The following is a 16,877-nucleotide window of genomic DNA, read 5'->3' on the forward strand; positions in this document are numbered from 1 at the left end:
ATAAAAATGGTTAAAATGGTAAATTTTATGTGGTGCATATTTTACCACAATAAGTAGTGTTTATCTGGTCCCACCTCATAAACAGGGGTGACACTGGATTAAAAACCTCATAAACAGATTTTTAATAAGGAAATGAGATTATTCTGCAAACTACAGCCCATCTTGGAACTTTGAAATGAAGAGCTCCTGACAGGTGAATTTGACTTGGTCCATTGTTCTTTAGGAACCTTTATCAAATGGAGCCTAAATGTACTTTCCTTTCTGTGGTTTCACCCTCTGATCCTGATTCTACCTCTTGAGGCTACAGAACAAGTCTGCTCCCTGGGCCGGTGGTTGGAGGCAGCTGCCGGGATCGCAGCAGCCATGGCTGCCTGCCTGCCTGTCTTCCCTGTGTTGGCACAGGACACCCTGTCTAGTGCTGATGACGGGACCTTCTATCATAGCTACTGCTCCCCAGTGGATACAGAGAGAAAGCGGGGCTTGCGGGACAAGCCACCTGGTCCAGCTTGTTACACAACTAAGGGAGCAACCGAGCTGGACGTGAACCCAGGTGTCCCTGCCTCCCAAAGCCACGTTTCTGATGCTAGGCCAGATCGCCTCTCAGCCAGCTTCCCCCTCAGCCTTCTCTATGGCCCCTTGGTTCCCCCTCAGCCTTCTTCTCTATGGCCCCTTGGTTCCCCCTCAGCCTTCTTCTCTATGACCCCTTGGTCTTTTCTGAGGTTTCTTTGTTCTGCGCCCCTTATCAGCCCATTCTTCTTCTTGCAGAAAACACCAGATAAGCTCCCATCAAGACAGAGGCAAGCCCTTCCTCTCAGTACAGACACTGTTCATCTTCCCAATGATCCCTACTGGACACAAACCTTCCAAGGCCCAGTGTCCCCAAAGAGGGAGGGGGTCCTTGGCAGAAATCAGTCCCAAGCCCCTGGAGCCCTCATCCCCCACCTCCTCCGCTTGCTAAAAGGAGAAGGCCTCCCCATTTGTCTCTCCTGGTGTATTTCCTCCTGGGAGTTCCCGCAAAGGAAGACGTGGCAATCTCAGGATTAACAGCCTGTTTGTTTAAAGGGTTTATTACTGGCTCTTAATGCTATTTTGACAGGTGAAAGTGAGTCAATTATAGCTGGAAATAGCTCTGGCTGCATCGTTTCTTCCAGGTGGTTGCCCACTCCCCAGCCAAGGGACTTTTTCTCTCTTTACCAAAAGGCAGTTCATCTCCTTCCCTTATATCCTCTGACCTCCAAATCACATAAAGACCTCTTTACAGGAAGAAATGACGTTCAAGGCATGGAGACTGAACCGGTGAGTTGGGGTTGCTGTGACAGCCCCGCTCTGGGAGGGGATGAGCTGAGCTGAAAGTTGCTCAGTCGTGTCTGGCCCATTGTGACCTCATGGACTGTTGCCTGCTAGGCTCCTTTGTCCATGGAATTCTCCGGGGAAGAATACCGGAGTGGGTTGCCATTCCCTTCTCCAGGGGATCTTCCTGACCTAGACATTGAACCTGGGCCTCCTGCATTGCACGATGATTCTTCACTGTCTGAGCCACCAGGGCAGCTGCCTGTAGGGGGGTGAAGTGGGAGCTAAAGGGAGGCTTGACAGGTCAGCCTCCAGGATGAGGGATGTGGCCTAGTGAGCCCTGGTCCATACAAGTATCACCCAGCTGCATCAGCCACGAGTGTCTCTCACTGCATGTTTTCCTGGGTCTTTCTTGGGGGCAATGTGCTTCTGCACTGATACATACTCTAATGAGACCAGTGTGGGTCACAGGCTTGGGTGCCTAGAGGGGTCACCTTTATGAGAATAGCACGAGTCCTTTCTGGGCGGCTCAGAGACCTTCCCAGGTCACACCAGGTTAGGCTGAGGCCCAAGTGAAGATCATTCCAGTGTCCCTCGGAAACTGTCCTACGACACCAGGGCAAGACTGGGAACTGCCAGGTGACTGGATGAGTCATTAGGTGCAGGACCAAGATGGGGGTCAGGACTGTGGTGGGTACATTTGTAACAGACATCTCATACTTAACATGTCCGAGAAAGACCTCTGCTTCTCAACATGCCAAAACACACACAAACTTCCCCCAAATTCTCCCATCGCAGAAAATGACACCACTGACCAAGCATCTGCTCTACCTCTAATCTTGACAGTCGCCTTGGGTTTTTCTCTTTCTCTCACCCCTTGAGGTCCTTAAACAGAACCCACTGGCAAGTCCTGCTGTGGCTACTCCAAATGGCTTCCCCGGCGGCTCAGAGAGCAAAGAATCTGCCTGCAATGCAGGAGACCCAGGCTGTATCCCTGGGTCGGTAAGATCCCCTGGAGAAGGGCATGGCAACCCACTCCAGTATTCTTGCCTAGGAAATCCCATGGGCAGAGGAGCCTGGCAGGCTACAGTCTGTGGCTTTCACAAAAGAGTTGGACATGACTGAGCCACTAACACTTAGATACTACTCCAAATGTTCTAGCAAATCTGGCCACACTGTGGCACATTCACGTCCACCATCCCAGTCTAAACTACTGTAAGTCCCACCCTGGACTCCTACAAGAGCTTCCCAACAAATATTCCTACTTCTATTCCTTCCCCCTTACGGTTCCTTCTCCGCTCAACAGCTGTCGGAGGATCATTCTCCACGCGGCTCTCTGGGCAAGCAATACCTTTCGGTCAACACCGGCATGCCACATGCTGCCCATCTGCCAACCCACTTCTCCAGGACACGAGGCTCAGAGAGGCCAGGCAACTTGCAGAATTAGACAACCAGTGAGTGGGGGCTGCAGACGCAGCTGGGAAAGGAGTACGCCCCCCGCCCCTCCTGCACCCCAGGCCGCTCACCCGCGGACGGCGTGCAGCAGGCGCAGAGAAGGGTAGGCGGTACGCACGTTGACGTGGTGCTTCAAGATGAGCTCGTTGACCCACTCGACCCGCTGCTTGCCGCCCCTGGCCATGAAGGCGGGAATCCACAGGATGCTGCCGTTGAGGCTGTGCAGCCGCTGCAGCAGCTTCTCCCGCCACGTGGCATTGACCAAGTCCTCGAAGGCCCGCTGGACGACGGAGGGGTTCATGGTCACCAGGTCAGTCTTAAGCCCCACATCCCGGGCATACTCCTGCACGGGCGCCAGGTTGCACCTGCCAGAGAAAAAGGCAGCAATGTATGATCCTTCGGGGAAAGCTGAGGCACCACTGCGTATCCTTAACTGTATCCATCCTTTACTCTCTTTGCTTCCTCCTCATCCCCAAACAAAGACCCAGGGCATCTTCCTGCACTTTCTGGTCCCTCTGGCATCCCTGTTCCTTCTTCTCCTGCTATGTATATTTATCGGGTCCTTAGCATATTCGTGGAGAAGGCAATGTCACCCCACTCCAGTACTCTTGCCTGGAAAATCCCATGGACAGAAGAGCCTTGTGGGCTGCAGTCTGTGGGGTCGCGAAGAGTCAGACACAACTGAGAGATTTCACTTTCACTTTTCACTTTCATGCATTGGAGAAGGGAATGGCAACCCACTCCAGTGTTCTTGCCTGGAAAATCCCAGGGACGGGGGAGCCTGGTGGCCTGCCGTCTATGGGGTCACACAGAGTCGGACACAACTGAAGTGACTTAGCAGCAGCAGTAGCAGCATATTCGTGGGCTTCCCACGTGGCTCAGCAGTGGAAGAGTCCTCCTGCCAATGCAGGAGACGCAGGAGATGTGAGTTTGATCCCTGGTTCGGGATCAAACATTTCCTCCCTGGAGGAGGAAATGGCAACCCACTCCAGTATTCTTGCCTGGAAAACCCCACAGACAGAGGGGCCTGGTAGGCCACAGTCCATGGGGTCACAAAGAATCAGACATGACTGAGCACTCTCTCTCTCTAGCACATTCATAGAGACTTGCTGGGCCCAGGAGTGGTAAGGTGCCTGCCTTCTGGTGCTCAGGATCTTGGAGAAGAGCCCTCAGCCCACATGGTGACCATGTTACAGGCAAGTGTGACCAGGTCACATCAGGTGACAGCGCGTGGACTCCAAAGACACACTCCTGGGTTCAGAATTCAGCTCTGATACTTTCTACCTGGGCTCCCCAGGTGGTGCTAGTGGTAAAGAACCTTCCTGCCAATGCAGGAGACACAAGAGATGCAGGTTCAGTCCCCGGGTCGGGAAGATCCCCTGCAGGAGGAAACGACAACCCACTCCAGTATTTTTGCCTGGAGAATCCATTGGATGGAGGAGCCGGGCGGGCTATGATCCACAAAGTCACCCAGAGTCAGATACGACTGAAGCGACTTAATATGTTCTACCTGTGTGACTCCAGGTAACCTGCTCAGCCTCTCTGCGCGTTCTGAGAGCTCCCCCGCTGGCTAAGGAACAGCCACAACAGCTTCTGTGATGGAGGTCACAGCAGGGCCCCCTCCCAGGGATGGAAGCAGTCCCCAGACACCCGCGGTACTTAGAAAGCTGCTGGATCACAGGGAGAGCTCAGTACATGTTCAGTTACCAGCATCCTCCCAGGGAGGAGGCGCTTCAGGTGGTCTTCCGGAGGGGGTAACCATGGCGGGAAGTCTAGGAGGATGGAAGAGCAGAAGGCTGTTTGTGGATGAGGCTCCTCAGGAGAGTGTTTCTCCAGCTTGCAAGAGCTGGAGAATCACCTCAGGCACTGGTTAAAAATACAGACTCCCCAGGTCCCTCACCTGGAGATCTGGATTCAGCAGGCGAGTTGAGGAATTGATAGCTATTTTTACAAGCTTTTCAGCTGAGTCTTGTAACCGGGCAGCTTAGAAAACATCACACTGCGGCAGTTTAGCCCCAGTGAATGTATTCCCGGAGCATAGAGGTGTGGACCCGTGCTGGTACGTAGGGGAAGGCTGGTGATCTGGTCTGAGAGGGGCATATTGTGCAGTGGGGATGAGGCTGGAGAGGCAAGCAGGGTGAGATGGCAAAGGGCCTGTGTGTCAGGGGTGCTGGCATCTGGCATCAAATGGGGGTGTGTACACAGCCGGGCAATCTGCCTTTTGTCCCTAAAGATCTCACAAGTCTGCCCCACAGACACGCAGATCTGCAAGAGCCAAGGAGTCAAGGTCAAAGGACAGCCACATGTTACTCCAAGTGGCTCCCTCTTTTCTAAGTGTGTGTAGACCTCTGTGGATGTGGGTCCCAGGACAGGCAAAGCAGGCTGTGGCCAAGCCTCTCCAAGTGTGGTCCACGCATCGGCACAAGGGCATTAGTCAGGCCTCATCCCAGCCCTGATGACCCTGCCTCTTGATAAGCTCAGATGGTTTATATGCTCGTTGAAGTTCAGAGACCACCAGCCGAAATACCCATTTTACAGATGATGAAACTGAGGCCCAGAAAGGGGAGTGACACACTCTGAGTCAAGTGACAACGGGTAGCAGAGCCAAGACCAGACTCCAGATGCCACGCTGCTCATCTCTCTGGGCAAGTGTCCAAAACAAACAAAATGTTGACTAGAACCTGCCGTGGCCTCTGAAAATCTTGGGGTCAGGCTGGGTGGAGCAAAGAAAGATCACCATGAAAATCAGGTCACCTCTGTCCTGGTCCCCAGGAGGTGACTGGACCCCCTGCATTTTTAATTTTCTTCCTACTGAGGCCTTCCCTGGTGGCTCAGGTGGTAAACACTCTGCCTGCAATGCAGGAGACCCAGGTTTGATCCCTGGGTCAGGAAGATCCCCTGGAGGAGGGCATGGCAACCCACTCCAGTATTCTTGCCTGGAGAATCCCATGGACAGAGGAGCCTGGTGGGCTACGGTCCATATAGGGTCAAAAAGAGTCGGACACAACTGAGTGACTAATATTTTCACCTACCCTCACCTCTTCTCTGGCTTCTAATCAGACAAACCTGCCACTTCCCTCCCCTTCTCCCCTCCGTCTCCAATCTTTAGACTCGAGGGCTTTGAAAAAAAGAGACTGGGCCACTGGGGACGCCAGGCACAGACAGAACCAGGCAAAGGATAGCAAATTAAAACATGGGTGGTTGCTGGGCTGTGGAGGCTTGTCCATCACAGTGGACACAGGAGTCAGTACACCATCTAGTCCCACGTCCTGAGGTCCAGGGAGCTCTGTGCTAAGGCCACTTCCCAAAGCCGAGGACAAGGCTCTCTCTGCATCAAGACGGTCCCAGTAGAAACGTGAGACGCGGTTCCGCCAGGGCCGGGGTGTGTTTGGGATGAAATTCGAGGCTCTGTGTGCCCTACTTTTGAACAGGGGACAGGGAGGCCTTGTTTCTGAGTCTGTCTGGGTTGGGAGGGGTCAGATGTCGCGCCAGTGTGTCCCCAGGTGACTGGAAAATGAGAGCTGACGCTTTGGAGAGAATAACGGTCAAGTACAAACCCAAGTTTCTCTGTTGCCCCCTCACTCCCCAGGTTTTGTCTAAAGGGTAATAAAGATACTAGTAGAATACACCTTAAAAGAGTTTTATAAACTTGGACCAAAAACTGGCCAAGACACCATTTTTTTTTTACCAACATTTTGTACTGGGCTCTATCCAGGGGTCAGCAAATTTTTCTGTAAAAGGCCAGATATTATTTTAGGCTTGTGGGCTGTATGCTCTCTCTTTTTGATTCTTCAACTCTGCCCAACTACTCCACTGCCACGAGAAAGCAGCCATTGAGGATACGAGAGTGAATGAGCTTGGCTGTTGTTTCAATAAAACTTTATTGATAACAACAGGCCGTGGGACAGAGTCTGCCTGCTTCTGTTCTAGATCAGTGATACTCATTCTTGGTTGTTCGTCAGAAGCCCTCAGGCTCCCTGGGCTCTGATCCTTCAGATGGATTTAAATGGTCTGGGGCACAGCCTGGACTTTGGGATTTTTCAAGGCTACCCAAGCAATTCTAATGCACAAGGATCTAAGCCAACCAGCCTTGTTTCAGCCTCTTGGGATAACTGGCAATGCCTGCCACTCTGGGTCCAGAGTACCTATTGCGGTTACCTGATGACAAAGCTGTGGGTATCAATCTCCTGCCCGCAGCCGCTGTTCAGCAAGACCCCGGAGTTGCCCACGATGGCACACGTCCCGAAGTGTTTGTTTTTCAGTGGAGACGTTCTGGGGAGAAGCTCATAGAGGTTCTGGGACACGTTCATTGTGCTGTCTCGGTCAAAGATGTAATGAATAATGTCTCCAGGTTTCAGGGTCCCCTTGAGGACAGAAATGTCCTTTTCAGCATCCAAGAACTTTAAGATTTGCTTCCTGCAAAAGCCAAACACACATGAGAAAAAAGTCTGCTGTTGCCAGCTGCCTTTTGCCCGCCTGGCTTTCCTCTTCTCGGTCACCCTGCAGAGCTGCCGCAGACCCGAACCCAGGTGAAGTGAGAGGTCAGATGCCCTCTGAGAACGGGTTCCAGGCAGACTGGCAAAATGGTCCCGAGGCCAATGTGGTGGCTGTGCTCACACCCCGTTTCTAAGAGACAAGACACCCGCCCTGGGAAATGACGTCCTTAGGACTCAATGCTAGTTCATCATGGAGGGACCTGGAAGGAAGGGTGACCCATTGAGCTGGTTTGCCTAGGAAAGCACGGTCTTAGACTGAAAGCTCTGTGCCCCAGGGGCAAACTGTGTCCCTGAATCTTGGGCAAACCCAGACTGTAGTCATCCTATGTCAAACCCCCTTCTCTGAGCGGGATTCAGGGTCACCATCTGACAAGCAGTCCTGAATTAGGAACAGGAAACTGAGATGACCCTTGTCCCTTCTTCCTCAGAGCCCATTTTCCTCCCTGGCAGCCTTGTCTGGCTACAGTGGGGGTGTGTCAATACTCCCCCTTGGTGGGCCCGAGGACACAGCCTGAAGTCTGTGCGCTGGTCCTTTCTGGGTTGTGTGGTTTATGGCCCTCCTCACCGCTATCTAGCTTGGAGTTTGTCAATTGTGATTTGCAAAGCCCAGAGAGGTCTGGTCCCATAGAGCAGCACTGCTTTGTGTTGAGGACAAAACAAAAGGACATCTCTCTTGGCTCCAGGGTGAGTTCTAGGGGGAAAGTTCCAGAATTATCTAGCAAAGCACATAAATGGGATGGGATGTGGTCAGAAAAGGGACCAGAATCCTTTCAGAATCCCCTGGGGAATTTTATCCCAAGAAGCTGGGGATCCTAACTGGAGGTTTTGTTGTAAGAACTGTATATGTCCCAAGGGCTTCCCTGGAGGTTCAGATGGTAAAGAGTCTGCCTGCAGTACAGGAGATCTGGGTTCAATCCCTGGGTCAGGAATATCCCCTGGAGAAGGGAATGGCTTCCCTTTCCAGTATTCTTGCCTGGAGAATCCCATGGACAGAGGAGCCTGGCAGGCTATACAGTCCATGGGGTTGCAAAGAGTCAGACATGACTGAGTGACTAACACACACACACACACACTGCCCCAAAGATTTTAAGAAATGATTCAAGTCATCAGGAGAAGGAAATCTGGTACTCAGATCAGCTGGAATTAACTTCACTTCCTGTAGCAAGCAAGCCCCCATATAGAACGGATAGGATGAGACTGTTCTTTTCCACCAAGCTCCAGAGGGACAGGACCATCACACATTTTGCAAATGTAAGGATTTGCAAGGTTGCTGCCCCATTGAACAGACGGTAACACTGATCCCTGACAGTCTGTGCGCTCTGAGATGGTCACAACCTGTGATGTATCCCGGTGGGGTGCACATTCAATCACTTGAGGAACCATAAACAATTCAGAAGGTCCAGGTTGATGCCTGAGAAATCCTGATTCTCAGCATGACCCGGGTCTCAGCCCGCTTTGACAGGCTCCACAGGGGACTCAGGTGGGTCCAGGTTTGGGAGCCTTTGGCATTGCCCAAGGGTGGCTAGAATGCTTGACAGGGCATGACGCTCTATTTCCACTGGTTTTGCCTTATTAATGACCTGAATCTTGCATTTTCATGCATGGGAAATCACCCTTGATGAATAATTTCTATCTCCTAATGGAAAACAGAGGCATTGTTTTTATTTACTGAACCTTTACCAAAGATGACGCAATTGACAAACTAATATGGCTTGGAAATCGCTGAAACCTTTGCAATTGCTTACCCCAGAGTATTTAAAAGCAAAGAGCCCCCAGAAAGCCCATAGAGAAACTCCTCTGTGCCTGAATTAATTTCTAACTAATTATGAGAAATTACTACCAATTATTAAACAGCATTCCAAATCACTCACAGAATCTTTATTATGAATAATGTTGGTGACTAATTGAAGGAAGATGAAGGAGATCCTTTTCCCCGCTGGGTGAAGGCACGTTGTTCCTGCCGAGGTGGCTGTGTGCTTGCAGGCTCCCCACGAAGGCCACAGTCTGTTCTTCTCCAAAGGGGTGGGGATATCCTTTTCTCTCCCCGGTGGTGGGAGAAAGGGCAAGTGGAGATCACAGGTGGGCTTGTTCTGGCAGAAAGTTTTCATTCACAGGTGGTACGCATGTGTGCTCAGCCACTCGGTCGTGCCCGACTCTTGAGACCCCGTGGACTGGAGCCTATCAGGTCCGTGGGATTTGCCAGGCAAGAATACTGGAGTGGGTTGCCATTTCCTTCTCCAGGGGATCTTTCCAACCCAGGAACCAAACCTGCATCTCCTGCATTGGCAGGCAGTTTCTTTACCACTGAGCCACCCTGCGGTGAATGAAAGTGAAAGAGTTGCTCAGTCATGTCTGACTCTGAGACCTCATGGACTGTAGCTCACCAGGCTCCTGTCCATGAGATTTTCCAGGCAAGGATACTGGAATGGATTGCCATTCCCTTCTCCAGGGGATCTTCCCCACCCAGGACTGGAATCCAGGTCTCCTCAACTGCAGGCAGATTCTTTATCATCTGAGCCACCAGGGAAGCCTGGGGTGAATAGGGGCTCCCCAAAATATATGGGGCTTCCCTGGTAGTTCAGCTGGTAAAGAATCCACCTGCAGTGCAGGAGACCCTGGTTTGATTCCTGGGTTGGGAAGTTCCGCTGGAGAAGGGCTAGGCTACCCACTCCAGTATTCTTGGACTTCCCTTGTGGCTTAGCTGGCAAAAAATCCGCCTGCAATGCACGAGGCCTGGGTTCAATATCTGGGTTGGGAAGATCCCATGAAGAAGGAAATGGCAACTCACTGCAGTATTCTTGCCTGGAAAATCCCCATGGACAGAGGAGCCTGGCAGGCTACAGTCCATGGGGCAGCAAAGAGTCAAACACAACTGAATGACTAAGCACAGCACAGCCCAGACCAAATATATGTCCACCTCCTAACTAGCTCAGTTGGTAAAGAATCCGGCTGCAATGTAGGAGACTCTGGTTTGATTCCTAGGTGGGAAAGATCTGCTGGAGAAGGGCTAGGCTACCCACTCCAGTGTTCTTGGTCTTCCCTTGTGGCTCAGCTGGCAAAAAAAATCCGCCTGCAATGTAGGAGACCTGGGTTCAATCCCTGGGTTGGGAAGATTGCCTGGAGAAGGGAAAGGCTACCCACTCCAGTGTTCTGGTCTAAAGAATTCTATGGACTGTATAGTCCATGGGGCCACAAAGAGTCGGACACGACTGAGCGACTTTCACTTCACTTTCACTTTTCTAACCCTTGGGAACTGCGAGGTGGTATATTTGGAAACAGCATCTTTGCAAATGTAATTAAATTAAGGATCTCGAGGTCATCTTGATTACCCCGCTGGGCCTAAATCCCATGACAAGTGCCCTTATCAGAGACAGGAGAGGGGACGCACGGACACAGAGGGAAAGGCTCTGCGAAGACGGGGCAGAGACGAGCGGCTCGGCCACACGATGGGGAGCGCCTGGAGTCAGCAGAAGCTGGAAGGGTGAAGACAGAGTCTCCCCTGGAGCCTTCAGAGGCCATGCTCACAATTCTGGCCCCCAGAACAGTAAGAGAATGCATTTTCTTTTGTCTGAAGCCATCAAGTTGGTGGAAATTTGTTACAGCAGCCTCAGGCCTAGTGCTCCCCAGGGCCGCTGACCAGGGGTCAGTAAGGGCAGGCTGGCAGCTGTTGGGGTGTAAGACGAAGGCTGGTGGCAGCTGCTGGGGTGTAAGACGAAGGCTGGGCCCCCCATCACGGGGACCTCAGAAGAGACCCTGAATGAGGGAAGCAGAAGGGAGGTGACAGGGGTCCACTCCTTCAGGCACTTTCTCAGCTGCCAGCCCTTCCAGCTAATCCTCCCTACTCCCCACACCTCCTCAGGTCCCAAAGCCAAGCTTCAAGAACCAGGGGGTGGGGGCACCTGAAGGGGGCAGCTCCCCACTTTTCGTGGTGGCCCTTCCGGTGGCTAAGGTCAAGGCTGATCACCGGGCCCCTGCCCCCTGTTCTCAGCCTTCTCCCTGTGATGTCAGAGCTTTCCCGCCTGGTCCTGGCTACCACACCAGCATCCCCTCCTCCCTTCGTCCCAAGGGGTGCTCCAGCAACGCTGAGCACAGACACCAGACTTCAGGCAGCAGCGTGGCATGCCTGGCAAACTCCTAAGTATCCCTCAAAACCCACTGCTCCTGGCAAGGTCTCTCCTGGCCGGCCCTCTTAGTCCCCTTACAAAATGAAGCGCTCAGCTCAGTAGGAGCTTTCCCTACCTATTTCTATGAGGTAACGCTGCCCATTGCCAGCATCTCACTGCCATGCTCTAGCTCTGTGACACTTGCGTCTCCTGCGAGCATGTCTGATTCACATCAGCTCCCAGCACAACATCTGCAGGGCAATGGTTGGGCTACACTGACCAGTCTGTGCCGGGTGTACCGCGGCTCTGTCAAGGCCAAGTGGCCACTGTGCTGACCTTGGAATCCCTCCCCCATAGCTCCCCATTCCCACCGCCCAACAGTGACCACACCGCTCTGGAAACATCGCTCCGTAAACATCAGGACAAGAGGGGCTTCCCTGGGGGCCCAGTGGTGGTGAATCCACAGGAGACACGGGTTTGATCCCAGATCTGGGACGACTCCTCATGCCAAGGGGCAGCTGAGCCTGCACCACGACTACTGAGCCCACACACGGCGACTACCGAGCCCACACACGGCGACTACTGAGCCCACACACGGCGACTACTGAGCTCACACACGGCGACTACCGAGCCCACACACGGCGACTACCGAGCCCACACACGGCGACTACTGAGCTCACACACGGCGACTACTGAGCCCACGTGGCCCTAGAGCCTGTGCTCTGCAACAAGAGAATCCACCGCAACGAGAAGCCCATGCACTGCAACCGGAGAAAAGTCTGCGCAGCGACGAAGACCCAGCACAGCCAAAAATAAATCAATGAATCAATTTTTTTTTTTTTTTTAAGATCAAGACAAGAGCTGCTCTTTGGTTAAACAGACCCTCCCTTTGTGGTTAGGTGTCCCGTCAGCTCCTGGGTCACCTGCTGCTGGGATGTGACTTTTTATTTTCATGTCATTTTATTTACATCATGTCATGTCCTTGCTGACCCAAGGACCATGGAGGGGACAACTCTCCAGAGGCAAACGGGAGGACCCTCGCCGCTGAAAGCTGGGGATGGATGATGGAAGCAGCAAGGACTGCTGCTTCAGGCTCCTCCGGAAGGAAGCCATCTGTGATCTCTGTGCCCACCCCCCTACCCCCGCCAGGCTTTCTCTGCTGCTGACCCAGAGCCTCGCTCCTTCCAAACCCAGGACCTCAGCTGGCTGCTCCTGCCCCCTCCCCACTCCAGTCGCTGCACACACATGTTAGGCTGCTGGGCTTGTCTCGGGTTTTTATTTCCAATTGATCGCTTAGAGATGAAACCTGCCTAGGCTGGAGGTAAACATTTTATTTCTATTCTGACTTGCTTAGGTGATGGAGAGTGGCAATTTGCTGGCTTGTGCCGAAGAAGGCCAAGTCTGTCTCTTGTCCTAGAGGTAATTACCACTACCTGATCCTCAGAGAGAGCGTCTGGTTGTGTCTCCATTTGGCCGAGGCTGGCTGGATGTTGTGCTTAATGCTTTCATTACTTCTGTCAACAACAGCTGGCGACGAGGAGCCATTTATCACAACTTCAGCTCTGGAAGTGGGGGGGAGAAAAAAAGGAGAAGAGGGGAGACATGATCTGTTAGCAAGCCAATGACAAGCCTAATCGTTTTGTTTTTGCACGAGCTTGAATGTAAACTTCTTCGGAGGAGCAAAATTGCAGTTATTACCTGGGAAGGGAAGGAAGTCTATTTATCTTTTAGAATGCACCAACTCTCTCCCTCAGGTATAACCTACATATATTCTGCGAGACAGGAAAGGGGGTAATAAACTATCTTTCTCCCTCTCCCACCCACAACGTTTCCTCTGAGTGAAACTTAGCAGTCACTGTCGGAACAGTAATCCTTCTTCAAGCCACTTTTGCAAAACTCTGCAGAGCACTTGCATTAACAACCTCGTATCATAAGACGGTTTGCAAACTTAATAAAGAGGAAAACAAAAACTCGTACTGGGGCAATGGGATGTAGCCTTATCTCATTATCCCTCGTTTGTAAGATGCCTCTTCAAACACCCGCCTTGTTCCAGAGTTATTCGTGTTCTGTTTCTCTCCCCTACTAGACTGGCGGCAGGGGACCTCCCTCACTCGTTTCTGCATTCTCCAATGGTCTAACATAGCAGATGCTCAATAAATAAGTGGTTGCTGAATTTGAATTTGACTCTAGGGGAGCCTGGATGGATGAAGTTGCTGGCTTGCTCTGAGTGCCTGAGGCCACTCATACATAATTCTGGGTGCATACCACCATCTTCCCACCTGACTCAGGCATTACAGGACCTGCTTGAATTCAGCTGCTGGAAATCTATGCTAGTGGGTTTCTAAGAAACCAGGTTACAATTACATCTCTAAAGGCAGCGCGGGAACCACGGTGATGCATGTGGGTCACATTGCAAGTTCCTTTTGTGTGTCCTGACAGCACATTCAGTTAGAATGACAAGTGGATTTGTGATGCCAAATTCTGGAGCTTGAAAGGATTCAAACCAAACATCTATGTCCTCTGCATTTACCTTGGAACAGCCATGCTAAAAGAGATGAAATCCTTTTAACAGGTCTAAACCCAGGGCTCTATTTTGCTTTTTGTAGGTAGAGAAGAAATTTATTTGGGGGACTCGCTTTTTCCCCACATACCTCCATTCCCAAAACTTCTGACTCCTCTGGCTGATACTACTTGTCAGAGATTAAAATACATGCAACTTTGGCAGAGAACATAAAATTCGAGGGTTTTGAGTATTCCTCCAGCTGACAGGCCTAAAGGGAGCTATCAAAGCAAACAGAAGACCTGACCCTTTGCAATTTTTGCTGTTTTCATAAACAGAGGCAGAGGGTGTAGTGGAAAGATTTCACAAGCTATGAGACTACAGGCAAATTACTTTATCACTCTGAGCCTCAGTTTTCCCATTTACAGAAAGAGGGTGTGGAAGAGGAAGATATTCTCTGAATCGGGTCTAGGCATGGTCCAACCATAGCCAGTGGCAAGCCTGGGTCTGTTGGCTTGTAAAGCATTTTCTCACTCTCCAGCATTAAGCTGTCCTCTGGCCAAAGACTGTCATTTGGGGAAACACTCTTTTAGATTTAGAGTGCACCTTCAATAATCATGGGCTTCCCTTGTGGCTCATCTGCTTGCAATGCAGGAAACCTGGGTTCAATCCCTGGGTTGGGAAGATCCCCTGAAGAAGGGAAAGGCTACCCACTCCAGTACTCTGACCTGGAGAATTCCATGGACTGAATAGTCCGTGGGGTCACAAACAGTGGGACATGACTGAGTGACTTTCACTTCACTTTCAATAATCAAGGTTAACAGTTCTGAGATGACTTCCTAAATATTTGTAAGAGGTCTCAACAAAGTTTCTGAGTGCTCTATTTTCCATCTTAATCTCTCCCCATGAAATGGGGTGGAAATCCTGATTCCTTTCAGAGTCTCCATTATTTGGCAAAAATTCAAGTTATGAATAAGCTCATTGGTGGCTCAAGTGCCTCCAAGCGGGTGGGCTCCTTTTCAGAAAGACTCTTACCCATCTGAATTTTCCATCTCTGCAGGCTCTAGACTGGGGCCATTTCCTGGGCTCTTCTATCAACAGCTCCCCGCCACCCCCCTACACACACTGATTAGAGAAATGCAAAGCCAAAGTGAAACGAAACAGATCTATTTGCTAAGTAAGAAAGGCACCATCCAGCAAAGAGGAGAAGCAGATTAATAGCTGCCTTACAGCAAAAACAAATGAACACAAAATCTAATTTACAAACCTATTAGATTTGCTATGTAAGCTGTTCACAGCTGATCTGATTGTACCTCTGCCTCCAGAATTCCTGCAAGACAAAGGAAATGCATTATTTATAAATCCAGCTCTTTTTTGCAAAGCCCTCTTCAGTTGCCGAGAGCTCCTGCAGCCCACCTTGAAGAAGTACAAAGGGAGGATGCATTTTCGCCGGGGCTTCTCCAGAATGGACAGCATCCTGATCTAGCCACAAATCCAAGCCTTTGAGGGGGAAGCTGACCTCAGGTCCTTTCCTGCCTCCCACTTGAGCACTGTTTCAATTCCCACCTAGGTTTCCACTTGAGAATTTCACCTGACTTCGAGACAGACTCCTCTGGGATTCATCCCCTCTGGTTAACCCCATAGGCTAGCATGCTTTAGCACGACTCAGCCCCTGCTGTAGCATGACTCAGCCTTAACTCTAGCCTGACTCAGCATCTGCCCTTCGTCTTTTGCTTTCACTTACCTTGATGAAAGTGAAAGAGGAGAGTGGAAAGGTTGGCCTAAAAATCAACTTTCAAAAAACAAAGATCGTGGCATCCAGTCCCATCACTTCATGGCAAACAGATGGGGGAAAAGTGTAAATAGTGGCAGATTGTTTTCTTGGGCTCGAAAGTCACTGCGGACAGTGACTTCAGCCAAGAAATTAAAAGACTCTTGCTCCTTGGAGGAAAAGATATGACAAAACCTGTACAGTGTATTAAAAAGCAGAGACATCAGTTTGCCTACAAAGGTTTGTATAGTCAAGGCTATGATTTTTCCAGCAGTCATGTGTAGATGTGAGAATTGGATCATGAAGAAGGCTGAGTGCCAAAGAAATGATGCTTTTGAGCTGTGGTGTTGGAGAAGACTCTTGAGAGTCCCTTGGACAGCAAGGAGATCAAACCAGTCCATTCTAAAGGAATTATGCCCTGAATATTCACTGGAAGGACTGATGCTGAAGCTCAAGCTCCAACACTTTGGCCACCTGATGCAAAGAGCCGACTCATTGGAAAAGACCCTGATGTTGGGAAAGATTGAAGGCGGGAGGAGAAGGGGACGACAGAGGAGGAGATGGTTGGATGGCATCACCGACTCAATGGACATGAGTCTGAGCAAGCTCCGGGAGTTGGTGATGGACAGGGAAGCCTGGTGTGCTGCAGTCCATGGGGTCACAAAGAGTCGGACACACCTGAATAATGTGACTGAACAGCAACAACAACTTGTGGTGAGATGTTGTCCACCACATTGTGTCCAAAGTTAAGATCTCAGAAGTTCAACAGAGGCAGCGAGACTGACGCCACCAGTGCCTCCAACCAAATGTGAAAATGATTTGCTTTTTGGTGGCAGGAAAAATAATAGCAGTGTCACTTTGTGGGGAGCAGGAGATGGGTAAGTATTAGTGTCCTCTGCTTCTTCCTCTGGAGGATAAGCTGTGGGCGTCAAAGCACTCTAAGGCCCTTTCCAGTCCCACCGACTCTTCAGTTCTGTCACATTCTGCTCTGGGTGGGGGCTATAGGGCCATGAAGTTTCACCCTCCTTTGCCAGTTACACTGGGTCAGGGGAGAGATAAATCTCTGCCTTGGTATTCAGCCCACTTTGTGCTCTGTGTGTGTTTTTAAAAGTTGTATGTGAGATTGAGGCAGGAGGCAGATGGACCTCCCCTACCCAGGACAAAGCTATGGGATTCATTCCCTCTTGACTGAAACTCCAAGATGAGAGTAGCAGGACAATTAAGAGAGGAGCCTGGGCCCTGCTCAGACCACAAGTTTCATT

The 16,877-nt window shown here is 50.9% G+C and overlaps 1 protein-coding gene across 1 annotated transcript in view; it reads right to left on the reverse strand.

The window, feature by feature from the left end:
• ST8SIA2 (ST8 alpha-N-acetyl-neuraminide alpha-2,8-sialyltransferase 2) overlaps positions 1 to 16,877 on the reverse strand; it is a 72,351-nt gene that overhangs the window by 17,059 nt on the left and 38,415 nt on the right. The window contains exons 2-5 of the mRNA XM_019983823.2: positions 15,112 to 15,174; positions 12,778 to 12,906; positions 6,904 to 7,161; positions 2,817 to 3,110 (exon numbers count right to left, since the gene is read on the reverse strand). Of these exons, the coding sequence (XP_019839382.1) occupies positions 2,817 to 3,110; positions 6,904 to 7,161; positions 12,778 to 12,906; positions 15,112 to 15,174 (744 nt within the window). The remainder of the gene's footprint in view (positions 1 to 2,816; positions 3,111 to 6,903; positions 7,162 to 12,777; positions 12,907 to 15,111; positions 15,175 to 16,877) is intronic.

The sequence above is a fragment of the Bos indicus genome, chromosome 21, assembly GCF_029378745.1.
Source record: "Bos indicus isolate NIAB-ARS_2022 breed Sahiwal x Tharparkar chromosome 21, NIAB-ARS_B.indTharparkar_mat_pri_1.0, whole genome shotgun sequence".
In the NCBI taxonomy this organism is placed as follows: Eukaryota; Metazoa; Chordata; class Mammalia; order Artiodactyla; family Bovidae; genus Bos; species Bos indicus.